We start from the raw sequence: 16,140 nt of genomic DNA, 5'->3' as shown, positions 1-16,140 counted from the left end.
GCAGTAATGAATTGAACCAGCTACACCCAGCGAAAGAATTCTGGGAAATGAGTATGAACCACTACATTGAATTCCCAATCCCTCTATGTTTGTCTGCCTGCATTTTTTATTTCCTTCACAGGTTAATTGTACATTATTTCAATGTCTGATTCTTTATGTATAGCAAAATAACTATATGGACAAGTACACATATATTGTTTTTAACATATACTTTAACATATTTAATATGTATTGGTCTACCTGCCATCTGGGGAAGGGGGTTAGAGGAAGGAGGGGGAAAATTGGAACAAAAGGTTTGACAATTTTCAATGTTGAAAAATTACCCATGCATATATCTTGTAAATAAAAAGCTATAATTAAAAAAAGAATTAGAATTGAACAAAAGGGAGTTAATGACTTTATGAGAAATCAAGCTACAATAAAACAAAATCAAAAGGATGAAAAAATAGAAAACAATATGAAATATCTCAATGGAAAGCAAAGTGATCTGAAAAATATATCCTGGGGAGATAATTTAAAAATTATTAGTTTTCCTGAAAGCCATGATCAAAAAAAGAACTTAAACATCATCTTTCAAGAAATTATGATGAAAAAAATTTCCTGATATTCAAGAAACATAGGGTTAAATAGAAAATTGGAAAAAAAATCTACTGATTACATCTTGAAAGAAATCCCACAGTGAAAATTTGCAGGAATCTTATAGCCAAATTCTGGAATTTCCAGATCAAGGGGAAAAGGTACAAGGTTCCACAAGGATACAATTCAAATATAGTGGAGCCCAGATCAGGATGAAACAAGATTTATCAGTTTCTATAGTAAAGGATTGGAGGACCTGAAATATAATATAACCAAAAAGCAAAAAATTCTAGGATTACAATTAATAATAACCTCCCAAAATTGCATATAATCCTTCAGAAAAAAAAGTGGTCATTCAGTAAAATAGAGGACTTTCAGTCATTTTTTAAATTTACAAAACACATGCATAGGTAATTTTTCAACATTAACCCTTGTAAAATCTTCTGTTCCAAATTTTCCCCTCCTTCTCCTCACCCACCCAGCTGGCAGGTAGTTTAATACATGATAAACATGTTCAAATATTTGTGAAATTCAATATATGTATACAAATTTATATAGTTATCTTGCTTCACAAGAAAAATTGGATCAAGAAGGAAAAAACAACCTGACAAAGAAAATAAAATGCAAGCAAATAACAACAGAATGAAAATGCTATATTATGGTCCACACTCAATTTCCATAGTCCTTTCTCTGGATGTAGATGGTTCTCTTCATCAATGAACAATTAGAACTGGTTTGAATTATCTCATTTTTGAAGATAGCCACATACATTAGAATTGATAATCAGATAAACTTGTTGTTGCTGTGTATAATGATCACCTGGTTCTGCTCATTTCACTTAGCATTAGTTCATGTAAGTCTCTCCAGGTCCCTCTGAAATCCTGTTGGTAATTTCTTACAGAACAATAACATTCCATAACATTCATATACCATAATTTAATCAACTTTTCTCCAATTCATGGGCATCCAATTCAGTTTCCAGTTTCTAGCCACTACAAAAAGGGCTGCCACAAACATTTTTGCACATGTGGGGCCCTTTCCCTCCTTGAAGAGATCTCTTCAATAGAAACACTGCTGAATCAAAGTAAATGCAGTTTAATATCTTTCTGAGTATGGTTAGAAATTGCTCTCCAGAATGATTGGACCCATTAACAGACTGCCAACAATGTATCACTGACCCAGTTTTCCCACATTCCCCTCCAGCATCCATTATTGTCTTTTCCTGTCATCTTAGCCAATCTGATAGATGTGTAGGAATATCTCAGAATTGTCTTAACTTGCATTTCTCTGATTAATAATGATTTGGAGCATCTTTTCATATGACTAGAAAAGTTTTAATTTTTCATCTGCAAATTGTCTGTTCACATCCTTTGGCCATTTATCAAATGGAAAATAGTTTGATTTCTTATAAACTTGAGTCAATTCTCTATATATTTTAGAAATAAAGCCTTTATCAAAACCTTTGAATGTAAAACTGTTTCCCAGTTTATTGCTTCCCTTCTAATCTTGTCTGCATTAGTTTTCTTTATACAAAAATTTTTAACTTAATGTAATCAAAATTATCTATTTTGTGATCAATAATGATCTCTAGTTCTTCTTTGGCCAGAAATTCTTTCCTCCACCACAGGTCTGAGAGGTAAATTATCTTATATTTTTCTAATTTATAATATCATTCTTTATGTCTAGATCATGAACCCATTTTGACCATATCTTGGTATTCAGTTGTTAGATATAGGTCAATGCCTATTTTCTGCCATACTAGTTTCCAATTTTACCACCAGTTTTTGTCAAATAGTGAATTCTTATTTCAAATCTGGGATCTTTGGGTTTGTCAAATGCTACATTGCTATAGTTATTGACTATTTTGTCCTGTGAACCTAACAAATTCCATTGCTCAACTGGTCTATTTCTTAGCCAGTATTAAATGGTTTTGATGACCACTGCTTTATAATATAATTTTAGATCTGCTACAGCTACGCTACCTTCTTTTGCTTTTTAAAAATTGATTCCCTTGAAATTCTTGACCTTTTGTTCTTCCAGGTGAATTTTATTATTTTTTTCCCTAGGTTAATAAAATAGTTTCTTAGGAATTTGATTTATATAGCACTAAATAAATAGATTAGTTTAATTACTATTGTAATTTTTATTATATTTGCTGGATCTCTCCAAGAGCACTTGATATTTTTCCAATTGTTTAGATCTGACTTTATTTGTGTGAAAAGGGCTTTATAGTTTTGCTCTTATAGTTCCTGACTTTCCCTTGGCAGATAGATTCTCAAATATATTACATTATCAACAGTCATTTTAAATGAATATTTTCATATTTCTTGGTGTTTGAGTTTGTTAGTGATGTATAAAAATGCTGATGATTTATGTGGATTTATTTTGTATCTTGGAATTTAGCTAAAGTTGTGAATTATTGCTAATAGTTTTTTGCTCTATATGGTTCTCTAAATATACCATCATATCTTCTGCAAAGAGTGATAATTTGATTTCCTCATTATCTACTCTAATTCTTTTAATCTCTTTTTCTTCTCTCATTGCCAAAGCTAGCATTTCTAATCCAATAGTAATGGTGATAGTGGGCAACTTTGTTGCACCCCTGATCTTATTGGGAATGGTTCCAGTTTATCTCCATTACATATTTTATTAGCTGATGGTTTTAAATAGATGCTAGTGACTAATTTAAGGAAGAGTCCACTTATTCCTATACTTGCTAGAGTTTTTAATAGGAATGGATATGGCATTTTATCAAATGCTTTTTCTGCATCTATTGAGATAATCATATGCTTTTTGTTAATGTAGTTATTGATAGAGTCAGTTATGCTAACAGTTTTCCTAATATTGAACCAGCCCTGAATTTCTAGTATAAATCCTACTTGGTCATGATGCATTATCTGGAGCATGAGTTTCTGCAATCTCTTTGCTAATATTTCTTTCTTTCTTTTTGCTGAGGCAATTGGGATTAAGTGACCTGTTCAAGGTCACACAGCTAGGAAGTGTTAAGTATTTGAAGCCAGATTTGAACTCAGGTCCTCCTGAATTCAGGACGGTGCTTTATCCACTGCATTCCCTAGGTGCCCCTCTTTGCTCACATTTATTTAAGATTTTTGCATCAATATTCATTAGGTAGATTGGTCTATAATTTTCTTTCTCTGTTTTCATCCTACCTACTTTAGATATCAGTACTATGTCTGTGTCATAAAAGGAATTTGATAGGAGTCCTTTTTTTCTCTGTTTTTTCAAATAATTCTATATAGTATTGGAATTAATTATTCTTCAAATGTTTGGTAGAATTCACATGTAAATCCATTTGGTCCTTTGGATTTATTCTTAAGGAGTTGATTAATAGATTGTTCTATTTCTTTTTCTAAAATGGGACTATTTAAGTAATTTATTTTCTCTTCTGTTAATCTGGTAATCTATATTTTTTGTAGATATTCCTACATTTCACTTAGATTATCAAATTTATTGGCATAAAGTTGGGCAAAGTAACTTCTAATTATTGCTCTAATTTCTTCTTCATTGGTCTAAAGTTCTCCCTTTTCATTTTTGAGACTAACAATTTGATTTCTTTTCTTTCCTTTTTCTAATCAAATTAACTAAAGGTTTATCTATGTTGCTGGGTTTTTTTTTTCATAAAACTAACTCTTAGTTTTATTTATTAATTCATTTGTTTTTCTGTTTTTTTTTAATTTCATAGCTTTTTATTTACAAGTTATATGTAGGGGTGATTTTATAACATTGACAATTGCCAAACCTTTTGTTCCAATTTTTCCCCTCCTTCCCTCTCCCCCCTTCCCTAGATAGCAGGATGACCAATAGATGTTAAATATATTAAAGTATAAAATGACATACACAATAAGTATACATGACCAAACCATTATTTTGCTGTACAAAAAGAATCGGACTCTGAAATATTGTTCAATTAGCCTGTGAAGGAAATCCAAAATGCAGGCAGGCAAAAATGTAGGGATTGGGAATTCAATGTAATGGTTCTTAGTCATCTCCCAGATTCTTTTTGCGGGTTCAGTTCATTACTGCTCCATTGGAACTGATTTGATTCATCTCAGTGCTGAAGATGTCCAGGTCCATCAGAATTGATCATCATATAGTATTGTTGTTGAAGTATATAAAGATCTCCTGGCCTTGCTCATTTCACTCAGCATCAGTTCATGTAAGTCTCTCCAGGCCTTTCTGAAATCATCCTGTTGGTCATTTCTTAAAGAACAATAATATTCCACAATATTCATATACCATAATTTATTCAGCCATTCTCCAATTGATGGGCATCCACTCAGTTTCCAGTTTCTGGCCACTACAAAGAGGGCTGCCACAAACATTCGTGCACATACACATCCCTTTCCCTTCTTTATGATCTCTTTGGGATATAAGCTCAGTAGTAACACTGCTGGATCCAAGGGTATGCACAGTTTGATAACTTTTTGAGCATCATTCCAAATTGCTTTCCAGAATTGTTGGATGTATTCCCAATTCCACCAACAATGTATTAGTGTCCCTATTTTCCCACTTCCCCTCCAACATTCCACATTATCTTTCCCTGTCATTCTAGCCAGTCTGACAGGTGTGTAGTGGTATCTCAGAGTTGTTTTAATTCGCATTTCTCTGATTAATAATGACTTGGAGTATCTTTTCATATGTCTATAAATAGTTTCAATTTCTTCTTCTGAGAATTGTCTGTTCATATCCTTTGACCATTTATCAATTGGAGAATGGCTTGATTTCTTATAAATTAGAGTCAATTCTTTATATATTTTGGAAATGACCCTATTCCATTGATCAACTAATCTATTCTTTAGCCAATACCAAATGGTTTTGGTAACTGCTGATATGTAATATAATTTTAGATCTGGTACAACTAAGCCACCTACATTTGATTTTTTTTTCATTAATTCCCTTGAAATTCTTGACCTTTTGTTTTTCCATATGAACTTTGTTGTTATTTTTTCTAGGATATTAAAATAGTTTTTTGGAAGTCTTATTGGTATAGCGCTAAACAGATTAGTTTAGGTAGTATTGTCATCTTTATTATATTTGTTCACCCTATCCAAGAGCATTTAATATTTTTACAATTGGTTAGATCAGACTTCATTTGTGTGTAAAGTGTTTTGTAGTTTTGCTCATAAAGTTTCTGATTTTCCCTTGGTAGATAGATTTCTAAGTATTTTATACTGTCAGTAGTTACTTTAAATGGAATTTGTCTTTGTAACTGATTGTTGGATTTTGTTAGTGATATATAAGAATGCTGATGGCTTATGTGGGTTTATTTTGTAACCTGCAACTTTGTTGAACATAGTGTGTGCAAATATTATTATTAGCAATAATAACTTTTTAATAGAATATCTGGAGTTCTCTAAGTATACCAACATATCATCTGCAAAGAGTGAGAGTTTGGTGTCCTAATTACCTACTCTAATTACTTTAATCTCTTTCTCAACTCTTGTTGCCAAGGCTAGCATTTCTAATACAATATTGAATAATAATGATGATAGTGGGCAGCCTTATTTCACTCCTGATCTTATTGAGAATTGTTGCAGTTTTTCCCCATTACATGTGATGCTTACTGATCATTTTAAATAGATGCTGCTGATTATTTTAAGGAAAAGTCCATTTATTCCTATATTCTCAAGTGTTTTTAATAGAAATGGATGTTGGATTTTATCAAATGCTTTTTCTGCATCTATTGAGATGATCATATGGTTTTTGTTTATTTGGTTATTAATATGGCCAATTATACTGATAGTTTTCCTAATATTGAACCAGTCCTGCATTCCTGGTATAAATCCTACTTGATCATAGTGTATTATCCTGGGGATGATTTTCTGTAGTCTTTTTGCTAATATCTTATTTAAGATTTTAGCATCAACATTCATTAGGGAGATTGGTCTATAATTTTCTTTCTCTGTTTTCAGCCTGCCTGGTTTATATACCATGGTTTATAACACATGTCTGTGTTATAAAAGGAATTTGGTAGAACTCCTTCATTCCCTATTTTATCAAATAATTTACATAGCATTGGGGTTAATTGTTCTTTAAATGTTTGATAGAATTCACATGTAAATCCATCTGATCCTGGGGATTTTTTCTTAGGGAGTTGATTAGTAGCTTGTTCTATTTCTTTTTTTCTGAAATGGGACTATTCAAGCAATTTATTTCCTGCTTTATTAATCTGGGAAGCCTATATTTTTGGAGGTAGTCATCCATTTGATTTAGGTTATCAAATTTATTGGCATAAAGTTGGGCAAAGTAACTCCTTATTATTTCTCTAATTTACTCTTCATTGGTGGAAAGTTCTCCCTTTTCATCTTTAAGACTACTAATTTGATTTTCCTCCCTCCTTTTTCTAATCAGATTTACCAAAAGCTTATCTATTTTATTGGGTTTTTTCATAGAACCACTCTTAGTTTTATTTATTAGTTCAATTTTTTTTTTACTTTCAATACTTTAATTTCTCCTTTTAATTTTAGAATTTCAAGTTTAGTATTTGATTGAGGATTTTCAATTTGGTCTTTTTCTAGCTTTTTAAGTTGCAAGCATAGTTCACTGATCTTCTCTTTCTCTATTTTATTCAAGTAAGCCTCTAAAGATATAAAATTTCCCCTTATTACTGCTTTGGCTGCATCCCACAAATTTTAGTATGATGTTTCATCATTGTCATTATCTTGAGTGAAATTATTAATTGTGTCTACAATTTGCTGTTTCATCCAATCATTCTTTAAGATGAGATTATTTAGTTTCCAATTACTTTTTGGTGTATTTACCCCTAACTTTTTGTTGAATGTAGTTTTTATTGCATTGTGGTCTGAAAAGAAAGCATTTACTATTTCTGCCTTCCTGCATTTAATTTTGAAGTCTTTGTGTCCTAATATATGCTCAATTTTTGAATAGGTTCCATGGACTGCTGAGAAGAAAGTATATTCCTTTCTGTCTCCATTCAGTTTTCTCCAAAGATCTATCATACCTAATTTTTCTAATATTATATTTACTTCTTTAATTTCTTTCTTATTTGTTTTGTGGTTTGATTTGTCTAATTCTGAGAGTGTGAGGTTGAGATCTCCCACTATTACAGTTTTCTTGTCTATTTCTTCTTGCAAATCTCTTAACTTCTCCTTTAGGAAGCTAGATGCTATACCACTTGGTGCATATATGTTTAGTATTGATATTTCTTCATTGTTTATGCTACCCTTTAGCAAGATATAGTTTCCTTCCTTATCTCTTTTGATTAGATCAATTTCTGCATTTGCTTGATCTGAGATAAGGATGGCTACCCCTGCTTTTTTTGACTTCACCCGAAGCATAATAGATTCTGCTCCAGCCTTTTACCTTTACTCTGTATGTATCTTCCTGCTTTAAATATGTTTCCTGTAAACAGCATATTGTGGGGTTCTGACTTTTGATCCAGTCTGCTATCCACCACCGCTTTATGGGAGAGTTCATCCCATTCACATTTACAGTTAAAATGACTAATTATGTATTTCCTGCCATCTTGTTATCCCCAGATTATGTTTTTCTTTTACTTGCCCCCCCTAACCTTTTTTCCCAGTTTTAAACTTATGTGCCCCACTTGTATCATGCCCTTCACTCTCTTTAAGATCCCTCCCTCCCCCACTTTGAATCTCTTCCCCTTTCTTGTAACCTTCCCCTATTACTCTTTTTCTTTTTCCTTTTCCTCTCCCCCTTTTTAATGAGACAAGAGAAGATTTTCTGTAAAACAAGTATGTCAATTATTTTCTCTTTGAGCCAACTCTGATGAAAGTAAGATTCAAACAATGTTCCTTCCCATCTCTGAGTTCGCTCAGATATGATGTTTCCTTTGCCTCTTCTCTTTTTATCCTCTCTTTCCCCCTTTTCTGACATTATCCCTTTTCCATTTCTACTTCCCTTTTTTTTATGTTATATCAATAAAATCAAGTTATACATGTAGTCTTTTTGTATATCCACAACAGAAATAAATTCTCAAGAGTTCCTTTTACCTTTTCTGCATCTCTTGAGTCCTATGGTTGGAGATCAAGTTTTTTTGTTTAATTCTGGTTTTTTTTCTTTAGAAACAAATGGAATTCATCTGTTTCATTAAATGTCCATCCTCTTCCCTGGAAGAAAATGCTCAGCTTATCTGGGTAGTTTATTCTTGGCTGTATTCCAAGTTCTTTTGCCTTTCGGAATATTAGATTCCAGGCCCTTCGATCTTTTAGTGTGGAGGCAGCCAAATCTTGGGTGATCCTTATTGTGGCACCTCGGTATTTAAATCATTTTCTCCTAGCTGCTTGTAATATTTTTTCCTTAATCTGATAGTTCTGAAATTTGGCCACAATATTCATTGGAGTTTTTATTTTAGGGTCTTTTTCGGAAGATGTTCGATGAATTATTCCAATGCCTATTTTACCTTCTGATTCTATTACCTCTGGACAGTTCTTTTTGATCATTTCTTGTAAAATAGTATCTAGGCTCCTTTTTTCATCATAATTTTCGGAAAGTCCAATAATCCTCAGATTATCTCTCCTAGATCTATTTTCCAGGTCTGTCACTTTTCCAAGTAGATATTTCATGTTTTTTTCCCCAATTTATCATTTTTTTTTTGGTTTTGCTTGACTGATTCTTTCTGTCTCAATGCATCATTAGTTTCTATTTGTTCAGTTCTGATTTTTAATGAATTATTTTCTTCATAGCTTTTTTTACTTCTTTCTGTATATATTCAATTGAGTTTTTAAATGAATTGTTTTTAGTGAATTAGTTTCTTTTTCCAATTCACAGATCCTACTTTCTTGCAAGTTCTTTGTCTTTGCCAATCCACAAACCTTACTTTCTTGTTTACAAAATCTTACTTTCTTTTTCACAAATCTTACTTTCCAGAGATTTTTTTACCTTTTCCAATTAATATTTCAAAGCTTCTCTTTCTTTTCCCCATTTTTCTTCTAACTCTCTTTTGAGACTTTTAGTAGCCTCTTCTTTGAGAGTGTTATGTAAAAGGGAACAGGTAACATTCCCCTTTGGGGTATTTTCTGGTGACTGTTTGCTATTAGTCTCTTCAGGGTTGCAGAGCTACTCTTTTTCTGTATAGAAGCTATTGATCATCCTTTTCATTTTTTTATTCATTTTTTAAAGCCTTTAGGGTATGCCTTCAGGGCAAGGGGGTTACCAGCTTCCTCTGAAAAGCAGGGAGAGATGTAAACCGGCTTCCAAAGTGTTCTGAGTGAAAGTTTCCCCCTCCTTGAACCAGAGGTGATTTAGCATGGGTGATTTAGCCCAAAGGAGAACCACTTTGTGATTTAGCAACTGCCCTAAGGATCGAGACTAAGTGGTGAAAGTGTCACTGCCCCAGGCCAGAGTCCCTTGTTGGGCTGTGGGTATAGGCAGCTGACCTAGCTAACAGCCCCACTGGGACCTGAAGTCTCTGCCCAGAAGCAAATCTCCCTGTGAAAGTTCTATTGCCCCAAAATGAGCCCCACACTGTGCAGATTAGAGGCAGTGCAAATTCTCAACTGCCCCAAGGAAAAATCCCATGCTGTGGATTGGAGTATTGTTGTGCTGCTATCTGTGCTCTCACTTCTTGTTTGGGATTTCACTCTGCCTCTAGTTCTCTCCCTGCCTGCTCTTATCTTCTCTCAAGCTCCTCAGAACAAACCTTTTCTGGTGAGATTTCAGATAATCTTAGGCTGGTGAGTTGTTGTACTTATAATCTTTATGAGTTGTAGCAATCAAGCCCTATTTTGAGGCTGGATAGAATATTGATAGTGAGAGTAAGAGAGGAGCTTAGAAAGTGCCTTCTTGGCCATCTTGGCTCTGCCCCTAGTTTTTCTTTTACTTTCAATTTTATTAATCTCTTATTTTTAGAATTTCAAATTTGGTATTTAATTGGGGGGGGGGGTTAGTTTGCTGTTTTTCTAGGTTTTTTAGTTGAAAGCCCAATTCACTGATCTCCTCTTTCTCTATTTTATGCAAGTAAGCATCTAGAGATATAAAATTTCATCTTAATATCACTTTGGCTTGTCCCACAAATTTTGATATGTTGTCTCATTATTGTCATTCTCTTGAATGAAATTACTAATTATATCTGTCATTTGCTATCTCATCCAATCATTCTCTAGGATACGATTATTTAGTTTAATTACTTTTTGGTCTATTTTCCCCTGGCCTTCTATTTAATGTAATTTTTGTTGCATCATGATCTAAAAAGAAAATATTTACTATTTCTGCCTTCCTGCATTTAATTTTGAGGTTTTGGCGTCCTAATATATGGTCAATTTTTGTATTCCATGAATGGCTAAGAAGAAAGTATACTCCTTTCTGTCACCATTAGTTTTCTCCAAAGATCTATCATACCTAATTTTTCTAATATTCTATTTACCTCTTTAATTTCTTTTTTATATGTTTTGTGGTTTGATTTATCTAATTCTGAGAGTACAAGGTTGAGATCACCCACTATTATAGTTTTGTTGTCTATTTCTTCTTGTAACTCTAAACTTCTCCTTTAAGAAGTTAGATGTTATACCACTTGGTGCATATATGATTAATATTGATATTGCTTCATCATCTATGCTACCCTTTAGCAAGATATAATTTCCTTCTTTTTCTCTTTTAATTAGAATTCCAATAGACTTTGGACAGAAAATGTCATCTGCTTCTAGAAAAAGAACTAAGGAAACTGAATGTAAATCAACACATGCTATGTTCACTTTTTTCTTTTTTCTTTTTTTTAAATTTCTCCCATGGTTTTTCCCTTATCTTCTAATTTTTCTCTTTCCACATGATTCATAATGCAATGTGTATTAAAAATAAATAAATTTATTTAAATAATTATTTTTCAGAAGGAATTGTGCTTAATAAAAGGCCAGAATTAATTTAATTTAATGATTATATGTAATTATGGTCAAGTGGATATTTATTGAGCAATATAAAAGGAAGATAAATAAAAACCATATCAGTTTTGGATATTAATTTGAATTGTAGCCTGGACATAAAATTCAAAATAAAATATATTTAAATATTAACTTTATGTTAAAAGGAAACAACAGCATTCTCTTTCTTTTTATCTTTGTTTTTCTTTCTCTTGGTTCTTCAGCTTCTATCTTTCTACTTCACTTCATAATTTTATCAGTTCCTATGGATGTAAATATTTTATGCCAATGGTTCTTAAAACTATCTAGCATATCCCTATTTCTCTGCTGACTTTCAATCTTAAATCTCCAATTCCCTTTCAAATATCTCAAACTAGATATCCAGTAAACATCTTAAAGTCAACTTGTCCCAAACAGAATTCATTATCTTTCCCAAAAAAAATGCTTTCCACTCACCTTCCAGATTTCTGTAGACCATCTTCCCATTTTCTCCATTCCTATAAATTATCCTTAAATCCTCACTGTCTCTCGCAATCTCATTCCTCTGTTAACCGAACTATTGCCAAGGCCTGTCAATTTTACCTAAGCAGCATCTCTTGTATACAGCCCCATTTTTTCCTCTGACATTGACAGAATATTGGTGCAATTCATTATCACTTCCTGCCTGGACTATTGCAATAAACTGCTAATGAGTTGCCTGAATCCATCCACCACCAAAGTGATTTTCTTAAAGCATAGATGAGATTATATCACTTTGCTACTCACTTAAAACAAAGAAACAAATAAAACAAGCAACAACAACAAAAACAGAATCATGCCTCTATCATTTCAAGGATCAAATACAAATTGTTCTGTTTGGTAGTCAAAGCTTTTCATAACCTAGCATTTTCCTACCTCTTCAATATTCTTATACCTTGCTCTCCTCCATGTAATCTTCAAGCCAGTGACACTTCCTTCTTTGCTGATCTGTGAACAAGATATTCCAACTCTCAGTTCTGCACATTTTCTCTGGCTGTTTTCCCAAAATGGGAATAATCTCCCTTCTCAAGTTCACTAACTGACTTCACTATCTTTCTTTAATTCCCAACTAACATCCTATTTCTTACAGAAAACTTTACTTACCAATTTTTAATTCTAGTATCTTCTCCCTATTAATTATTTCCTATTTATCCTGTATGCAATTTATTCTAACTTTATATGTACATTGTCTCCTTCCATTTGGTTGTAAGCCCCTTGAGGTCAAGTACTATTCTTTGTCTCTATTTGTATTCCAATGAAAAGCATTTGGAATATATAATACTTGATAAATGTTTTTGGTGAATATTCTCTCTCTTTCCTCACAAACACAGATCGTGAATACCCTTAGTAGAATAATTGAAATAATTTTTTGTTTTAGAGCTTTAGTACAATGAGAAGAAATATAATAGTGACAATGATGATTAAATGCATAGTACATTAATATGCACACCACTCTTTTTATACATTATCTATTTATTTTGGGATATAGGAGATTCTATTATCTCAAATTTACATCCAAAGAAACTGAGGTAGACAGGGGTTAAGTGGCTTATCCAAGATCATATAACCAATAATTGTGTAAGGCTACTTTTGCACTCAGGTCTTTTTGAGTCCTCATTTAGCTCTCTGTCCACTGTATAATTGCCTCACTCATTTTTACTACCATTATATATCTTTATAGTTAATTTTCATCAGAATCTTTAAGAAATCAAGCTATTTTTTTCTTTTATATCTCATTGTGTTGAATTATTGGAAATAGGCTACAATATTTTTAAAAAATCTTATTTTAATTTATGATTTTGTTAGATAACTTTAATTTCTCCCCTTTCCACTACCTAGTGATCTGTGCTTTGTAACAAAGAATTTTTAAAAGAAAATGGGGAACAGGGAGGAGGGAAAATAGAAAAAAAGAGGGAAAAAAAGGTACAACATAATTTTTATATATTTAAAAGCAATAGCACTTTTACATAATAGATTTGGAGTTTCATGCACAATCATCTTTCTTTTTTTCTATGCTATGTTATGGTTATGCTTGTTTTATTTCTTAAATTCAGAATAAAATAAATATTTTTTAAAATATGTGACAAACTTCCTAATTTTTAAAATTTGTCACCACCCAGCTCTAGCACAGCTTTTCATATATATTCTTCTTTATTTACCTTATCATACTTGATGTTCCTTCCAAAGATTTTATTTACATGTTTGTATTTGTTTGTATGTGTATCATGATCCCTCACAGAATTTGTAGTTGCATAGAAGCAGATGATTTTTTTTAACTTGAGGCACGTAGTAAATGATTGCTAATTGATGCAATAGAATTATCTTTTATCTCTCTAGCACTGTTCATCTTTATCCATTAAGATAATCATTTCATTCACTATAGCAAACATTAGGTGAACTACTATTATAAACACACAGTGCTAATGCACATAAAACCAAAGGATACAACACTTCTGAATTTATGTCCAAGGCTTATCTTCAATATTACAATGAAGCTTTTCTTCATTTCCACAGCAAGAAAAGATTCTACTTTTTTGGGCCTTGCATAGGAAAAGCTTGAGTTTAAAGTTTAAATAATGTTTCAGATAATTACTAGCCATGTAACCTTGTGTAGTGTATTCATACATGCATGCATACATGGATACATATACATACACACACAAATGTTGTTCCTTTCTTTCAATCTGTTCTACTCTTCACGTCCTTGGTAATTTTCTTGTCAAAGATAAAGGGATGATTTGCCATTTCCTTCTCTAACTCGTTTTACAGTTAGGGAACTGAGGTGAATAGGGTTAAGTGACTTGTCCAGGGCTATAGATCTAGTGAATGTCTGAGACCAGATCTGAATACAGAATATGATTATTCTTAACTCTAGACCTCATCCTCTTCAATGTGCCACTAGCTGCCCTTTTTCACACACATACACACATAAATATAGTAATATACTACACAAACACACTTACACACCAGGTACTGTGGTAAGTACTTTGCAAATATGTTGTATGTATGTATATCTGTGCCTGTATGTTTGTGTGTATATAAAATCAAAATCCTTTATTTTTTGAAATTCTCTTCACTCTTTTCCTCCTGGGGTTTATTAAGTGCCTGACATTTTGTTCTACTCTATAATTAATAAGCCAAAACTATTAGAGTATATGTACTTATAATATTTAGAAATATAGCATTATATAAATGCTATAATCTATACTAATTATTATTTTTTATTTTTTTTTGTACATAGTAGGCAGATAGTGAGGAGGTAATCCAGGATTGGAATATAGCATGATAGCAATGCATTTTTTTCAATCTTTTTTTAAAAATTTATAATATAGTTGTTTGTGTATGAATATAATCCTCTGAATATAAATTATACAACTTCTTTATGACTTATTTTTGCATCTCTTGTAGAAGCTACTATATATTACTAAGTTTTAATATTTCTTTAAAAAATAAATATTTATTAAAAATAAATAGTTTTTGATAAATAGTTCATTTAAGAAATAATGATAATGGAGAAAGTATTAAAGATTCTATTATATTAGACAATTCATATTATACTAAAATGTTGGCTTTTGATTGTTTTGGGGGTTTTTTGTAAAATTTCATATAAAACTCTAGCAACTACTTTTTCTCATTAGACATCAGTTTTATATAACTAGATTTCCTGGCCTAAGTTATCTTTCAACCCTAATATACTTTCCAGTTATAATGGTAGCCTGGTTGGCAATCTGCTTTGCCATGTAGTTTTTATTTTGAGGTGGGGATAGGTGGGGATGGGCATTGGCACTCAAATCATAGGGTCCCTGCCAGTAAAGTTATTTATTGGGGTATTCCCATCTTCTCCAGACCCAAGTCATGGAGTTCCTTAGTTGACACTGATTGCGCTGGCGGGCGTAACACTTGCGGCAGATCATCTTGTCACAGTTGTACTTCTGGGCCAGCTGGCGAAGGGAAGGCTCAATGATGCCTCCTCGAAGACGCAGCACCAAGTGCAGAGTGGACTCTTTCTGGATGTTGTAGTCGGAGAGAGTCCGGCCATCTTCTAGCTGTTTTCCAGCAAAAATCAGACGTTGTTGATCTGGAGGGATACCTTCCTTGTCCTGGATTTTGGCTTTGACATTCTCGATAGTATCACTGGGTTCGACCTCAAGAGTGATAGTCTTGCCCGTCAGGGTCTTCACAAAGATCTGCATCTCTGCAACGCTGCGCCCCCTGGCTTCGTGCTCCTGGCCCCGCTGCCGACCCCGATCCCGGTTAGCAACACGCACCCGCTCGGCCGCCTCGCTGAAGAGAAAGAGGCCACCCTTTTTTTTTTTTTTTTTTTTTTTTTTTTTTTTGGCTTTCTTTAGCTTTACAAAGTGTCCCCCTCCCCCCACGGCCCCTCACTCCCTCCTCCTGTCAGCCAAAGGGGGCCTTCGCCCGTGTTCTCAGTGAGGAAACTGAGGCAGGATGTGGAGCGCCCCCCAGCTGCAGAGCTACCCTCTCACCAGGCCCCTTCCCATGGCAGCACCCCAGCTTCTCCTTTCCTCGAGGGGATGAGTTATCAGTGAGAAGCATCTGCTCGTAATGTCCAGTATTGGAAGGGTGTCCAAGGAACCAGGAAGGGTCCCAGCCACTGAAGGGCAAAAGCAGCATTCGAACCATGTTCCTGCCTCTGTGGCCAGCCCTCCCCCCGCAGTCCAGCTGCCTC

General features: G+C 33.3%; 1 protein-coding gene across 2 annotated transcripts; it reads right to left on the bottom strand.

The window, feature by feature from the left end:
* Positions 1 to 15,250: 15,250 nt before the first annotated feature.
* On the bottom strand, positions 15,251 to 15,748 carry LOC127564408 (ubiquitin). Of its 2 annotated transcripts, XM_052000953.1 has the most exons (2): positions 15,719 to 15,748; positions 15,251 to 15,662 (listed from the first exon to the last, which is right to left on the bottom strand). In XM_052000953.1, the coding sequence occupies exon 2, from the start codon at positions 15,641 to 15,643 to the stop codon at positions 15,266 to 15,268; it is 378 nt and encodes a 125-aa protein (XP_051856913.1). In that variant the 5' UTR covers positions 15,644 to 15,662; positions 15,719 to 15,748; the 3' UTR covers positions 15,251 to 15,265. The 2 variants fall into 2 exon arrangements, with proteins under 2 accessions (XP_051856913.1, XP_051856956.1); XM_052000996.1 differs by lacking the exon at positions 15,719 to 15,748 and having other exon boundaries at positions 15,251 to 15,711.
* Positions 15,749 to 16,140: the final 392 nt, after the last annotated feature.

This window comes from Antechinus flavipes, chromosome 1 (genome assembly GCF_016432865.1).
Source record: "Antechinus flavipes isolate AdamAnt ecotype Samford, QLD, Australia chromosome 1, AdamAnt_v2, whole genome shotgun sequence".
Taxonomy (NCBI): Eukaryota; Metazoa; Chordata; class Mammalia; order Dasyuromorphia; family Dasyuridae; genus Antechinus; species Antechinus flavipes.
This window is presented reverse-complemented; position numbering and strand designations above follow the sequence as displayed.

Excerpts from the sequence above, each read along its gene's own strand:
- LOC127564408 (XM_052000953.1), bottom strand. The coding sequence starts at position 15,643 with ATGCAGATCTTTGTGAAGACCCTGACGGGCAAGACTATCACTCTTGAG.